General features: G+C 46.3%; 1 protein-coding gene across 1 annotated transcript in view; it reads left to right on the plus strand.

Moving 5' to 3' along the window:
• PRKG1 (protein kinase, cGMP-dependent, type I) overlaps positions 1-11067 on the plus strand; it is a 16086-nt gene extending 5019 nt beyond the window's left edge. The window contains exons 3-8 of the mRNA XM_009707093.1: positions 1576-1717; positions 3920-4083; positions 5030-5152; positions 5250-5312; positions 6348-6414; positions 10674-11067. Of these exons, the coding sequence (XP_009705395.1) occupies positions 1576-1717; positions 3920-4083; positions 5030-5152; positions 5250-5312; positions 6348-6414; positions 10674-10772 (658 nt within the window). The 3' untranslated portion in view covers positions 10773-11067. The remainder of the gene's footprint in view (positions 1-1575; positions 1718-3919; positions 4084-5029; positions 5153-5249; positions 5313-6347; positions 6415-10673) is intronic.
• Positions 11068-15935: the final 4868 nt, after the last annotated feature.

Genomic DNA, 15935 nt, shown 5'->3' on the forward strand with positions numbered 1-15935 from the left:
CTCCGGAGAGAGGGTCCTTCCAGTACGGCACCTTTAGGCATTGCCATCGTCGCCGTTTTGGACTCGGGACTTATAAACCGAGGTCCTAAGGCAGCAGTGGCGTTAGTGAGAGTTCACAGTTGCGAATGAAATCCATGGGAAAGTGCATTTTCAAGGTAAAAAAATGCACCCTTCTTCAGAGTCATCTGAAAAATGACAATTTCCCATCCCAGAGAAAGACCTGCTTTTTTCATCTCAGTGTTTGCTTCGCTGCCCACCCTCCGTAACTGTGAATAGCAACGTCCACCTCTGTCACATGTGATAAATAATATCTATTACTATTTCTTAATATTTATGACACAGTCAGGTATGATAGCGATGAGCAGGAGGAAATCAATAGTTCTGCATGGGCTTTTAGTCCCGGTATCACATATTACACGAGGGCCGCTCATCAAAGCGGGAAACAGGATCATACATCAAATCCACACCCTACAAGGAGCACTGCGCTGTCGGGACGCAGAAGTGCCATGGAAAAAATTAGGAAAGCATGTAATTACATCCTGAGCTGTAATGCACGAGCAAATGTGGTCCTGGTATTTCCTGCTTATTGGGAGGGTTTGATCTCGCAGCGTTTGGTTTTGGTTGTGGGTGGGTAGGTGGCAGGTGAGTTGCTCGGGAATACGTGGGACGTACACAAAATACGCCCACAGGGCAGGAAACGATGCGGTGAATCACGTGTAACTATGTAATAGGCTCATAATTGGAACATAATTTAATTAAATTTGGAAAGCGAAAGAAGTGCGTCAGAAAGATTGATCAGAAAGCAAAGATTAAATTCTTTTTTAATTACCTAGAAGGATTTTTTGGTAATTTTTCCTTTTCCTAACAGCCTGCCTTCTCTAGACCATTAAAACGAGAATCGTAGCAAAGTTAGCGGGTGGTATTTTTCCTTCTCTTTGTCAGAGCCTGATAATTTCTTCTTTAATTCTCTTGGCTTTAAATTGTGGTTCTGCTGCCACCTAGCTTAGACTCGGTTCTAAGCTCAGCCAGCTCCCACCGCGCGCTCCCCGCGGGGGATATGGTTTGCTTCGGAAAACTGGTTGCAATCTGGTGCTGAAACGAGGATCCAAAAGTGAAGTTTATGCTGAATTTGCAATTAACACCTCAAGTCCCGGCAACTGTGATTTTTCTGCCTTTTGTCTGGGTTATGACCATTAGTACGGGAGTTTTTGTTATCCACGGCTCAAAATAGCTTTATCACCCAAAAGTCAAGGATTATAATAAAAATTAGAAGATGCTTGTAAATTTTACTTCTACGAGATGAAACTATAAAATAAAACCCAAAAGTATTTTAGATGTGAATGTTTGATATGAAGATGGATTGAAGGCAAAGATGCTAGCTTCAAAAATTGAAATGCAATTAATTTTATATAAAAAGGTGAGTTGAATCAATATATATAAAGTTGGCCAACGACCACTTTCCAGGTATTAAGAATGATTCTGTTGAACTGTGTAGAAATTTGAACAGTAGAGCAAAGTCCAGTAAGGGAAGAGATCTAATCGCTTTATCCCCTTTCCCTCTCTCATTTTATGTAGAGGTTCATTTGAGGATTCGACGACCAGGTTTTACACAGCGTGCGTGGTGGAAGCTTTTGCCTATTTGCATTCCAAAGGGATCATTTATAGGGACCTCAAGCCAGAAAACCTCATTCTGGATCATCGAGGTTATGCCAAACTGGTGAGTGCCTGCAACATCTGGTTTGCCAAAAAAAGTCACCGCTGCTACCAGACAACTGATGTTAGGGGGAGAGGAGAACGCAGGATTAGCCGTGGAGGATCAGAAGCAAAGTCCACCCAACCCGAGGTCTTGTCTCTGATGCCGAGGTGAGATCGGGGCAAGGGTGTCGTCACCCATCACCGGGACGTTTTCCCAACCTCCAGCAGACTGAGGCTCAGGGTACAGCTGAGCTGGGAAACATTAATTCTGGCTTGAAATTCAGATCTGTGGTCCTGAAGTGGGAATGTTTAGAGAAGAAGAAATCCATCCAGCTGTTTTGGAGCTACTGAAAGACTCAAAAATAACTTGAAAATAGGTATCTTAAAATACCGGGGAGAGAGGGGGAGGACTTGCATCTGTGGGCTTTATAGGCGACCGGTGAAGTAGATTTTGCAAGCTACTGTTCCTGTGTCGGGTCCTTAGTGTAAGCAATAAAAAACAGGTGTTCTTAACGGGAATATTAATCCTGACCCTCTCACGGCAAGAAATTACTATTACTAATTGCTCTGGACTGTGTTGCTGAAGTGTGGCCAGCACAGCTTCTTGCTTGGAAAGGGCCACTGGTGTTTTAGCACCAGTAACACACCTGACTGATCTCTGCAAACTCCTCTGGGACGACTGCGTAAGGGTCTGCCTCAAGCTGCTCTTCCCAGAAGGTCCTGGTCCTTCTCGGTGCTGTCCCCTGCAAGATCCATCTCCTCAAACGGCGTGTGGCAAGACCTCCACTCCCCAAATTAGGGAGTTACTGATGGGTTTCACTGTATTACTTTGTTCACTCATATTACTTTTTTGCTTCAAAAAGCACTGTAGAGGTGCCCTGCGTGTAACGTACACCCCAAATGCCAGGTGAGACTGGGGAGAGGGGGAGAAGAAAACCAGGACTTCCCTTGGTGGGAGGTGCCGAAGGATGTGGGCACTTGGGAAGCCATCAGTGAAGGACGGAGCAATGCACTCCTAAAAAATCCTGCGTCCAAGAGGGGCTGATGTCCTCCCTGAGCGTCACGGGGAGGTCCAAGGTCTCTGCCTCTTGGCTTTGGGACTTTTTCCTGCCTTTGGGAAGGGAAACTCGGGAGCAGTGTCAGCAGGTGGGAGCCATAGGTCAGACCATCGCCATCATGGGCCTTTACAGTCTGGTGGCAGCCATTGTGTGTCATCGTGACGCTAAGCCTAATGAATGACATCCGAGTTTATCCTCTACAGCATTTCGCTAAGGCTGGAGGGTCCAGCGAGGTGTCGGATGGTTGAGGAGGATTTAGGTGCAGGACTTGTCCTTCTCCCTACCCCAGGAGGATCTGAACCGGGGTTTGTGCTGGTCCCGTCTCCAGCCCCCAGCTCCTTAGACATTTTGATCTTCGTGGACACATCCACGATAGCACAAGAAGTGTCCCAGGTCCCTTGTGGGGCTGTGACCGTGTAGGACGTTTTGCTTTTGACCAGTTGAAGGTGTAGGAGCATCTCGCAGCCATCAAGGGACAGCAGAGTGTGCTACAGACCACAGCTGTGGGCCAGCCCAGCACCCAGGCAGGGGAGGGCAGAGCGGGTAGAGCTAAAAATACAGCAAACCTATTAACCTGAGCTCTGCCTGGGACCAGAAAGACGGCTTCAGTTCCCTGTATAATCCGATTTTCCGTGCTTGCCAGTGCCGTAGGGGCACTGCTATAGGGGCACGCTGAGGTTTGTGAGCCTGCCAGCGCGTTGTCAACAGCCTCAAGTAAACTGGGAGATTTGGGAAGACACTTGTACTGCCTTGCTCTCGATACTGGGAGAGAAATCGGAACTTTTCGGTAGACACCAAATTGGTTGGTATTTAGCCTAAATAGTTAAGCTTGTAGAAGTAAAGGCTGGGAGTTAAAAAAAAAAACAAAAGCAAAACAAATCAGCCTGGCCTGCGAATGATACGAAGTTACGTCTCCCAAGAAACCCTCACTATTGGCATTTGTTCTTCTTCCCTCACGAGAATCTTCCTTCTATATTACGAAGGATAAATCAGCGAAAAGGTCACTGCGGTTGCCTGGTCCTGGAACAACCCGCGATGCTTTAGTTAGGAGAATATTCCCACGAGGAAACCTCCTTTCTGCTTTGCTTCACTTCAAGAGGAGCAGAGCACATGGCTGACATTCCCTCTCGTGCTCTGCCCTGATGGTACTCTGCTCCTTTCCGCAGGTCGATTTTGGCTTTGCAAAGAAAATAGGATTTGGAAAGAAAACATGGACTTTTTGTGGAACCCCGGAGTATGTAGCCCCCGAGATCATCCTGAACAAAGGTCACGACATTTCGGCAGACTACTGGTCACTGGGAATCTTAATGTATGAACTCCTGACTGGCAGGTATGGGCATCGGGGCCGGCGCCAAAATGGATCCAAATATTTCTGCCGTTGTCACCCTGATTAGGCGAGGGGAAGGTTCAGAGCTGGCGGGTGCTATAGCGGCACAGCACTGTGCTGCTGAACTTAATAATTAGTTCTTCCACTTTAGAACACAGCTTCCGTGCAGACCTCTCAAAGGGCAAGACATGAACAGGCTTTTTAGGAAGTGCTGTGAAATAACACCCAAAAACTTTTTTTTTGGCCCTGTACTATAACTGAGAGTGAGCTGAAGGTGGTGGGGAGAAGGTTTGCAATTCAACCAGGGAGGTTGAAGGTGATGGGTTGCCGCGCGTCTGAAAAGGAGGAGGTAGACCTGACACCGTGGGGACTTGAGTCCCTATATCCATCCCTTCCCTTATTTAGTTTTGGATGTACATATTACCGCTCACGTTGGCAGTAACGGCATCACAGCACTTCCTCACCTCATCCCCCGTCACTCAGTCCCAGGATACACGAGCTGGAAAAGGATCCGTCACCTCAACCTGCTTATCCTTCGGGGCTGAACCCAGGCTCCTATTCTGTTAAATCAATGGGAACCTAATTAATCCCCACTGAAAGCATGTCACAACATCAAAGAGAGAATAAGCCGGCGAGCGTTGCTCAGACCCTCGGTCCTCGGGCTGTTGGGACATGGGCCATCGTGGAAGGGAGAGGTTTTGTGTGTGCTGCTGCAGAAAACATGACTTTACTCTTTGGTATTTCCCTCCAGCCAGCACCACTGACAGTATCAGAGCTCCTTGGCTGAGAAACAGTTAAGAGCAGAGGAAACAAAGCATTGCTAGTTGTCGTCTACCTTTTCTCGGTTCAGTAGGGTGATATGTTTTGCTTTGTTGTTGTTTTTTTTTTAATCAATCTTCAGTGCTATTTTAAAGACAGGCTTTTAATCTTCTTCCTCTCCCCTCTGAAGTCCCCCTTTCTCAGGCCCAGACCCCATGAAGACCTATAACATCATATTAAGGGGAATAGACATGATTGAATTTCCAAAGAAGATTGCCAAAAATGCTGCTAATTTAATTAAAAAACTATGCAGGTAAGCACATGAAATATAATCGCCTTCATCTTGTTTGCAAAGAAATGAATTGTTCAGAAGGATTAAGAAAGTAACCGATTTGTTATTCCTTTTATAGGGACAATCCATCAGAAAGATTAGGGAACTTGAAAAACGGAGTGAAAGATATCCAAAAGCACAAGTAAGTGTCTTCTCCACCATCCATCAGACCCAACCCACAGAAGCAAGCATTTCAAACCCTTCAGTTTTCAGCAAAAAATACTCTTCTTAAATTCCTTTGGCCTTTCCCTTCCAGTGTATTTTAGACTCTAATTGACTTTCCATCAGACTTTTTTTCCCCAGTGCTTTGGTGTAGATGCCAGCCTTGCCTATGAGCAAAATGCATTGCGCATTGACCATTACGCTTCAGTTACTCTCATGCGGAAGAGCATTTGGAAGCAGTCCAACTCGGCCACTGCCTGCTTGGATTATTATTTTTTTTTTTTGGTCTGAGGAATCACTTTCTAAAGTTTTCCTTGATTTCCCTTCCCCCTGCCCCCCCAGCCCAACACACTTTCTCTCTACCCGTCGTGTTAATTCATCATGCCTTTTGGTCTTGATGGGAGAGAGTTGTTAAGTGATGTCTCATAAGTTTTCACACTGCTGGAGGGGAATCAGAACAAGCTAGAGACCCATTGCAGAAGTAGGTTATCTCATCCATCCATGCTGCTCCTTCGCTTCTCCCGTCCTCAAAGCAACAGAAATGGGTTGGATGGACATTTTGGGTGGACGTGTTGAAGGCTCAGCTCAGGGCTCATCCACCCACTTAAGCTGCCATAATTTGAGCAAACCCAAGGTGCCCAAACCATCCCTGTGCATGCCCTTAGCTCCCGATCTCGTACAAAGAAAGGACATTAGGGGTCTCATATGGGAGGGATCAGACCCTATAGAAAGGCAAGAGCAGCTGCCAGGACACCTGCAGTGAGGAACAATTTTCTTCGAAGCACTGGTAATTTGTACTTGCCATGGTATCGCCACTGGGTTGCTGCACACGGTTCATTTTCAGTCCCAAAAAACATATCTAAAGATGACAGGAAAAATTATTAAGGGTAATCAGACAATTTGAAGAAGGTGACTGCGGGAGTTGAAACCCACTGTTTAAGCAATTTAAATTTCATTTTGTGCTACAGAGAGATTTTTGCCGTACGTCTAACTTTTGTTATTCCCTCCCTTCTAGATGGTTTGAAGGCTTTAACTGGGAAGGGTTACGAAAAGGGACACTGACACCTCCTATAATACCAAGTGTAAGTTTTCCTACTTATTTTCTCCATCATGACCAAAAAGTTTCTTCTACACGAACGTTGTGAGCTTCGGGCACTAGTACACTGTAGTTAAGCGGCAACGGCATGTGCTTTATTTCTTCTGAAGATGCTTGAAGAAGTCACGTTAGAGACATTTCCAGCTACACTCGGTCTCCTGGCAGCCTCTTCCAGGGGCAGGCGGTTTGGGGAGAGCATGATGGCGATGAAATGCTCTTTGCAGCAGGCAGGATCGCTCACTACTACACGTTTTTCTCTTCCTCACCTGCTCCACTTGTTTCTTCATCTACTTTGCACATTTCAGTGGAGAGTTGCCACTTTCACCCCATCTCTCAGATGTGTCTTCTTTCTTTCTCCTTTATTCTTATTTCTTTTGATGACGCAAGTGGGATTTGTATGCCATCTCCCTTTTCTTTTGCATTAACCTTTCCCTCTGTCTTGTCTTTTGTGCTTTTCACCCTTTTTTTTTTTTTTTAACCTCTGCATCCATGTCCTACATGAAAAGCCCTGTTACCACCTAGTTTATGTTTAACTGGGAGCAGACGCAGAGGGACAGCGCGACTCATTTTCCTTTGGAGCAAAGCTCTTCCTTTGATGTCTTTGTGAGCTCTTTACCCACAAAGCCCGCCGCAAAGAGAAACCAAACAGGATTAGCTGATAGAAATTACCTTGGCCCCTTCTGTTCTGCAGCCTCCCCTCCTTGTTTCAACTTAATCCCTTTCTCTCCGTGCCTCTCCCGCGGGATCACCGAGAGAATGACATTAGCAATCGTGTTTAATTGCACCCCGTTGCTCCGTCCGCCCGTGGTCCGGCACCTCCTGGAGCACGGCTGCACGGGGCTCTGGGGCTAAATCTGCCATCCCAAAGTTTTCGGAACAGCTGTGAAAGAGCAAGAGGGTTTTGCATCCCCTGCTTTTGCCGTATGGACTGCAGAAGTTACTGGCGGTCGGTGGGAGAAAACAGGACTTTGCAAATATCTGACCTAAAGCAGGATGCCCAAAGAGCGGATCAATGTTTGATAAATCAAACCTGTGTTTTTTCTGTTAAGCTTCTTTTTAGTGACTATTAATCGGTCAGTAGTACTGTTCACCACATCTCAAGTCAGACAATAAAGTCAAGTTTGCTCCTTTACATCCAGTTACAGTTCCTGGTTTACCTGTGCAGGATGTCAGTGTAGCCCCAATATGTTTTTTCTAATTGTGTTTAGTGGATTTTGAGTTTAGTAAGAGCGTTTCCAGTACTGCTTTTACCCAATATCCCTATGGACCCTGCGTGTCTAACCCACAGATGGCACAACCGGCAGCAGTGACTTAGCAATATCTGTTCTCTATGGGCACGCATCGCTCCCTGATGTCCCCAAGCTGGGATGTTGCTCTGGCACCCGAAATGGTCTCTGCTCCTTTGGCGTTGCCTGGAAGAAGACCGTCCTCCAGCCAGTTGTGCAGGAAATCGCGTTTTCTTTGCTTTTTCAGTTCGATCCAGCGCGGTAGGAGAAAAGGGTTGTGTGAGCACCCAGTTCACTTCGTTGGTGTTATTTCTTGGCATTGGCAAGGCTGTGTGTTCATGCGGCTGGTGATGTCCTACCAGGGAACATCTCTGTGATTGCTTCCAAGAGAGTGATCTGCTGACACCCTTTTGGCCAGCACACCATCATCAAGGCTGTCCGAAGTAGACAGAAGCATCCTTCTCTCTTCAGGGGAACCCTTCTTTCAGGACAACTTCTCAACGCTGACAGCCGTACATCGCCCTAATCCCAATTCAACCCAGCTCATTCTTTCCTAGGACTAATACCTTCTCTAGACAAACTCCTGAGGTCCTCTCCAAAACCTGCCTCCATTAACTAGTGAACCTCCTCAACCCCAAAGCTGTCAGTGTCCCGCTCAGCCTTGTTTTCCACCAGTTTTTCTGTTGCTTTGGCAAAAGTCCCAACTGCCAGTAAGGGCCATATCTGAAAAGTGACCTAAAATACATAGCTCTGGGAGAAGAAATCAGGTTTTCCTTCAATCAGTGCACCTCTCCTTGTTAGCTGGAAAGGAGCCAGCATGGCTAAACGTAAAGACTAGCTTTTTTTTTTTTTTTTTTTTTTTTTTTAAGAAAAAAGGCCTTCCCCAGCTCTTAAACCCTTATCAGCCGTTATGTGATACTACCAGTGAGGCAATCGAAAGCTGCTCCTTAGCTCTTACGCCATGGGATTTTAGGAAAGGTCTCAGTTTACAGCCTGCTCCTAGGACATTGCTTCAGGGAGCAGCTGAGCCTTGATCCCACCGCTTAAATTTGTGACGGTAGCTGTCCTGAAAAGCTGCTCTGACTTCTTGACTCTCCCAAAGACGTGCTGTCTTGCATCACAGCTCTTGCCTTTGAGAACGACACGCTGATCTCTGTGCCATAATTCATCTCAAGACCTTACATTGGTAGGCAATCAGAAAGCTGATAACTGATGTTTGCACTTTGTCTTCTTGGATGGATAGGAGATAAATCTGGAGTGTCCCTTCTCGGGTGGAGAGGGCACTGAGAGGGACATTTGCTCCCATTTCTCTGACCGTGAAGGACTGCAGGCCACGTAGGTGACCCGCACCTCAGAGCTGTGGGGAATCACACGCGACAGCATTAGCATCACATAATGTCAATCAACAGAGTAGCAATTCACCCAACCCTTTTCCCCCAAATTTTCTTCTCAGAAAAAGAAACCCTCTACATTTGAGATGTTGGATATGCTCAGCCTTTTTTATTTTGTCAGATGGAACACAAAAGGCAATCCATTTTCCAAAGCAGGACTTACTTCCCTTAAAACCTCATCTAACCAGACCTGAAAAAACCGTGCCTGTGCTGCTAGGTGCTCCCAGAGAGGACATCTGCAGAGGAGCCCCGAGGAGCTCCATAGATGCTTTCACCCAGTGCAATCCACTTACGCACTGTCCATCGCTGCCGAGAGGCTTTCGCAAGATGCTCCAGCTCGTGCGCGTCCTCCGTGAATGGCCACACCAACTGCATCTCGTTTACTTTGGTCACTGGTATCTTGTACGTACGTCCCCGATGCTTCTGCTCCCAGAGGGAGAGCTCACCTGGGGTGGGCTGAGAGAAACAAGAGGGATGTGTTCCAGCCCCTGGGATTGTGGAAGAGGGTGAGTGTGGAGCACCCCAAAGGTGAGGACCCAAAGGGTGAAGGCTCTCCAACCCAACCATGCCAGCACCAACAAAGTAAACAGATCCGGGTAACTCAAAAGAAATTAAATTACAGTGTTCAGTGAAGCATCTCCTAACTCTGTAGTACGCCACTAAGCTTTTACAGGTTGGGTTTTTTTTTTTTCAAAATGAGTTGGGTATTCAAGACTCTTCCCCAAGATGTTTTCAGCAGCAGGAAAATGCTGATGCAGCTGGGCAGCAAATTAAATTGAGAGCTGAAGCTGGAGCTCTTGTTGATCGAGTAGTCTTTTCCTAAGGCTTATAGCAGCATCCAGCGTCAAATCCATCTCCTGGACTGTAGGCTGGGCTCCGACCGTGGCTTCTCCACCAGCTGTGTGAGTGAAACAGCTAAAAAATACAGCAAGTGTTTCCTACCCAGCAGTCCTATGGCAAGTGCCGTTCCCTCCAGCCTGTGCTGGCTACTTGGGGTACAGCTTTAAGTAGGGATGTGCTCTAGTAAGACACTGATTATTTTGGTCCGGAGGAGCTGCTGGTCTGGTTTTTTATTGTTTCGGGTTTTTTAAATTGCATTGAATGTGTGCAGGTCTCATCGTAAGAAAGTTGCAGTCACCATCGTAAAGCAAAAAAATCAGAAATTACCTAGCTAGGGTAGATTTTAAGTGACATTATTTCCAAAAAAGAAACGTACCTGGCCTTCATTCTATGAAGATGAGTTTCTCTGGTAGGGTCCCTAGAAACTTGAAGGTGGCAGGGCCCAGCTCACAGCCTCAAATTCAGGATCCTGAAGCCATAAAATGCAAATCCTGGGCTTTGGGGAGGCCCAGAGCTTTTCCAAGTCTTTCCTGATGACCTTGTACCAATGAATAGGAGAGTTGGTCTTGAACTAGAGACCCTACAGGGCCTGGATCATTCGAGTAGGGTTGCTGTGGGAAGTCCTCCTGGAATTCAGCAAAAAGCTGGGGAATGCAGAACTTTTCTTACGTAAGCTGCCATTAGCAGTGAATGCTCTTGAATGCTCCCCGTTGTGAGGTCAAGAGGAAATGTCTGCAGAGGTCCGCTTTGATGACCGTCCCCTTCTTGTCGCTCTCTTCTTTCTGCAGGTTGCATCTCCAACAGACACAAGCAATTTTGACAGCTTCCCAGAGGACAGTGATGAACCACCCCCTGATGACAACTCAGGATGGGACATAGATTTTTAATGTATTTCTCTTACCTGCTTCTGCCTTGCTGAAGACAGCTTCCTGGGACGTGGCTGCCAGCGAAACCGAAAGAATTGGGGAGGATTAGTGCTCGGGGTCACCATGATGCCTTGATTGATGCTGCTACAGTAACTACAGTGGCATTAGGACTTATTGCTTAGATGACAATAGTGCTCTTCATGTTTTATGTTCGAACTTAAAATAGCAGTTGACATGGTGGTCCTGACGCAAAGCCTTTCACCAGTATAGAAATACGTTTTCTATCACTGCGACGATCTTGCTACGCTCTTAATTATCAAAGTCGAGAGATACGTAGTGTAAGACGCACTTAATTCTAGCTGCAAGGTACTGGCTTTATCAGTAGGATCAATAGTAATTTATTAAGTGCTGTAGCTAAATACAGTGCAGGATTTGGGCTACTCCCACCCTCCGAACTCCGTAGGTCTTCTACTGTAGGCCAGCCTGGGAGCAAAGGAGGACCACAACGGTACTGGTCAAAGAGTTCACGTCAAAGCAGTGGTAAAATTTGTCCTTTTTCTTTCCAAGCAGTATTCATGACAAGACTGAATGTTACCTTTCCTCTTTATTTCTGAGGATATTTTTTTTATTTTTTTGTTTGCTTGGTAAAACAAAAGCACAACTGCTCTAGATCCTGTTAAGGCAGATGTGGGTCACTTCTCTCATACTGTAATATGTTTGGGGTTTGGTTTTTTTTCCTTTCCCTTGGTACAAATACATAACTGCATGAAAAAAAAAATCATAAAATTAATCCATTTTACATATAAAATAGTGCTTAAATAATGGTCCTGTAATAAAGCGACGGCAGCCCACTGGTCTTATCGATTAGCTATTAGGCATAAAACTAAGCTTAACATTTACCTTTTTGGAACCCAAAGGGAAAACATAAGACCCATGATGTACTTTATAGGTGCTACGTACATCCCTCATCTGTGAATACACCTGTTCAGTCAACCACCATTTCAGAGATATGTAGCAAGAGGCATCGTTCTCCATCACGCTCTTAGATGACGTTACGTCTCCATGTCTGCATCTCTTCCGTGTTTAGCAGAAAGCTGATTAATAAATAGAAGGTGGTACTGGGCCAGTTTGCTGGCTCTGTTTGTAATATTGCCCCTAAAAATGGAAACCTAATGCCTCACCAGATGAAGGAACTCCAGTCAGTGGAATGGAATGGAAAACCGATACTGGGTGTGTTTGTGTCTCCAGTGTCCCAGGTCCCTGGTGACCGTGTTTAAGGCACGAGGCTGGCTAGAGCCGAGTCGGAAAAAAGAGCTGGGGAAAACAATAGGATCGTGGGTACGCTTTTCCCTCCCTTCCACTGCTTTTCCTTTACTTAAGTACAGTCTCTTCTGATTTATAGGACGTAACAGAGGAATCCTGTGGTGGATGCCCGTTCGTTGCGTATACATGGGTCTAAAAGTTTATCCCATCGTACCAACAAGGAACATCGGCTTTCAGTCTTTAGAACAGACCCTGCCCCCAAAAATTAGGTGATTCTGCCCCATTTTGTCTCAGAGCTGCCAAGAGCTGTTGCATCCGCTGAAAGTCAAAAGATCAACTTTTGCTAAAAAGTCATCCGTAGGACTTTGGCCTTTGTAGTACATGGAAAATGCGTGTTTCCATGGTAAAAAATTATCTCCCCAATGCTAAATCCCAGCTCTTTCCTACGTTCCTAATGAGAGTGACTTAATAGAGCATATTAAAAAAGTGTTTTTTCCCCTTGTTTAACGGCGTTGACAATGTCTGCTGGTTGCCAGCAAACTAAAGAGCTTGGTCATCGCGACGCCTTTGAAACCAGTCTGTGTCGCTGAATTTCCTTCCTAACTTTCCGAAGGGTGAGGCAACACCGTCGGCACCGTAATTGCAGGTTATTTACGCTCCTCATTAATCGTTAAAACTGTGTTTGCCTTCGAAACCGTAGGGAAAAGGCAGGAACGACGTCTCCTGGGAATTACTCGTATAGGGCAAATGCACGCTCCCTTTTCAGTCTTTATCTGAGGGCTGGAAGACACCGAAAGCCAGTGCTGAGTCCTGGGGCTAAAATAATCACCGGGCATCTTAGCAAACAGGCTGCTGCCCGCCAGCCGAATTCTGCACTCGCATCCCCCTGCTTTTTCACTCGACGATGCGGCGGCGACGGAGGAGAAAACTCGTTGCGTTTGGAAACTTTCTAGAGAAGAACGGAGAGAGGAGTTTGTCCCCCAAAACGGCGATGCTCGCTAGCCGAGGTGCAGTTGTCAGTCACGGGGTTGTCGGGAGGAAAAAGCATCACAATGATTTGGGGGGGTTGGTGGGGGGGGAGCAACTTGAAACCGTTAGGGGAAGATGGTTTTAAAATGGGCTGGTGAGTTTTTTTTTCTTTTTCCTGTCCCTTTTTCCTTGTGCCGAGCACGGTGATTAATACCTGCAGCGTGCACTGTACCGAATAGAAGTTTGTTTTGAAGTCCAGCACCTCACTCGACTTTCATCACCTTTCCTAAGCATACTTTAAACAACATACTTAGCATATGTGTATGATAAATGCCTTCATTTATAAGTAATATATTTGAGTTGCATTATATATATATATATATATTCACAACAACGGATTGCCTCTGTGTTTCCACTTACTGTCCTTTCTTCTTTGTCTCCTTCTGTAATGTATGGGACGACGGCGTATTTACGTAAGGGGAAACCGGCCCCCGTATTTAAAACGAGCGTGTTAAGATTGGTGTCGTTAAAACCCGGACGATCCGTAGCTTCTCACAGTGCTGCATTATCCATAGCAAACTCTTATTTAACACCAGGACCACAAGCGAGTATTTATGTAAATAGGTATTTTCGTGTTGATATTTTGTGGTACACACATATCTTTTCCTTTCAGTGTTCCATGGCATTATTACTTCATTTTCTTATTTGTAATGTAATGTTTTTAGGTCAAGGTGGACTTGAATTAATGTCATAATTGTCAGTATTATTAAACTTTATGTCAACTGTACTGTTAACTCATCTGTCCCATAGTTTTAGAACACGACTAGCTATCTGGCATTGTTGCAAGTGCCTTAAATCCATGGCATCCTATTAAAAACAAAAAGAAAAAAAATTACAAATTTGGTGTTATGCTGCATGACAAAGACAAACACACCTCAAAATGTCGTCCTTTCTTAGCTTGCTGCGTTTTACAGTTCTTTCTGCTACCGATTTCTAAGCCTTTATTATATAATATTGATGAATTACAGAAATGATGAAGTCGTTCTCTTATTTCTGTTCAATGTACCAGAGCTGTGTATCTGTTGATGAGATACAGAGTCATTTCTGTGAAATGTATAAATGTTATGTGCGGGTCAAATTAATATATGACATCCTATCAGTCCGTAGACAGGTATTCCTGTTTTGCTAAGCTGTGCAGATTCAACCCATCGTGCCGTCCAGCGCCAGCCTCCCGTCTTACACAAACCCCTTCAGAAATCTCCCACCCGGGGAAAAAAAGAAAAAAAAAAAAAATAAGACGAGCGACTCGATGTGCAACCCGACCTACGTTTTTGGACCTGAAACCCCGACGCAAAAGCGTAGCTCGTTTGCACCACTCAACAAAACAGGATCCGCGCTTTTCTCTCCGCTCCTTCTGTATGCAACCCAGGGCGGAGGCGAGCCCTCGGCGCTCCCGCGGAGCTGAGCGGGAAAGGTGGAAGCTCCTCATCCTCCGCAGCTCCCCGGCCGCGTAAACCAGCCGGAACGCCGAGACCTCGGCGGTTTTAGGGCTTTACCGGCAAAAGGGGAAATTTTCATTTGGAGTTGCCTATCGTCCCAAGTCCCGGTTTACGCTGTTTTTACACTAGCCCTTTGTTTTATATTCTTGTTTTCTCCGGTTTTCTTCTTACATGAAAGAGGTTTTGTTTGTCGGACGAATGTCGGTCATCCACCGGTCGTCGGCCGGTTGCACTCTTTTGATGTAGATTTAAGAACTTTTTTTCATAAACTTTAACCGCTTTTGTTTTGCTCTGTATTTTCCCTGCAGCTGTAATTGCCGAGTGCCTGTTGTATACTTTATAGAGTTGAAATAAAAATAATTACTTTTGAACGGCGTGTCAATGGCTTTCTTCCACAGCAGAAGCCGAGTTTGGGAGAGTTCTTCCGCTCAGCGACTAAATTGGGGGTTTTGTTCTCGTTTATGACGAAACGCCGTAAGAGAGAACTGAACGAAATGTATGGTACTTAGAGATGAGTACCGGGATCCAGGTTTTCTGCAGGATGCAAAGGCAGTTGGCCACATTTATTATACTTTAGTGCTTATTTGAGCACCAGCATCACCCCGAGCAGCCCGGCCGAAGGGGTCCGAGCCCGACGGGGGTCCTGCTTCGAGCGGGGTTGGCAGCGGGTGACCACCACAGCTCGCTTCCAACCCAATTTAATCTGTGAGTGTACTAAGCAATAAGCACATTTGTAGCATATTTACCCTTTGGGGATGAAGAATTCACTTTGTATTTCGATTGCTGCCAATACGAGCGAGGCGGGGGCATGCGGCTGGGAAGGGACCGCATTTCCAACCCGAGCTGTGTCATCCCTAGGTGGGATGTGACTGCAAACACCACCTGTGTCAAACAACGGCGGTGGCTGTGTCATCCCCATCCCTTACGGGAAATGCCAAGAGGCGGTGATGGAGGCGCAGCCGTTCATGACAGCCCAGCCGTGGGATGTCGGGATGACATCACGTCTGTATGCAGGATGATGCAGCGTTCAGGATGCTGATACTCTGCCCATCCCGATGGATTTAAATCCATCCCTGGGAAACTGCTCAGCCCCCGTGTGACACAACTGCCTTTAAATCTCAGCAAGGTCAAGGTCAAGGGTGTACTTCAGTGCGGTGTGGACGCGGAGACAGGTAAAAACCGGGGAAAGGAGCAAGAGGACGTCCTCCCAGGAGAGACGTGGTCGATACCTGCCTAAGCAGGAGCTGGGAAACATCACAAAACGATTTTGCAGGACGCGGCAGTCACAGATCACTGTTAGTAACGCCATAAAAAGCCCAGGGTGACGTGGCCCTCACCTGAAACTGCGAGAGGAGCAGAGGGATTGCGGGGCGAGGTGTGGCCTTCATTCTCGAGGGCTAAAAATAGCAAGGCCCCCGCTTCACCCGGCTGCGGCAGGGATGTCCGCCGGCCC

Source organism: Cariama cristata, unplaced genomic scaffold, assembly GCF_000690535.1.
Source record: "Cariama cristata isolate BGI_N322 unplaced genomic scaffold, ASM69053v1 scaffold19809, whole genome shotgun sequence".
Classification (NCBI taxonomy): Eukaryota; Metazoa; Chordata; class Aves; order Cariamiformes; family Cariamidae; genus Cariama; species Cariama cristata.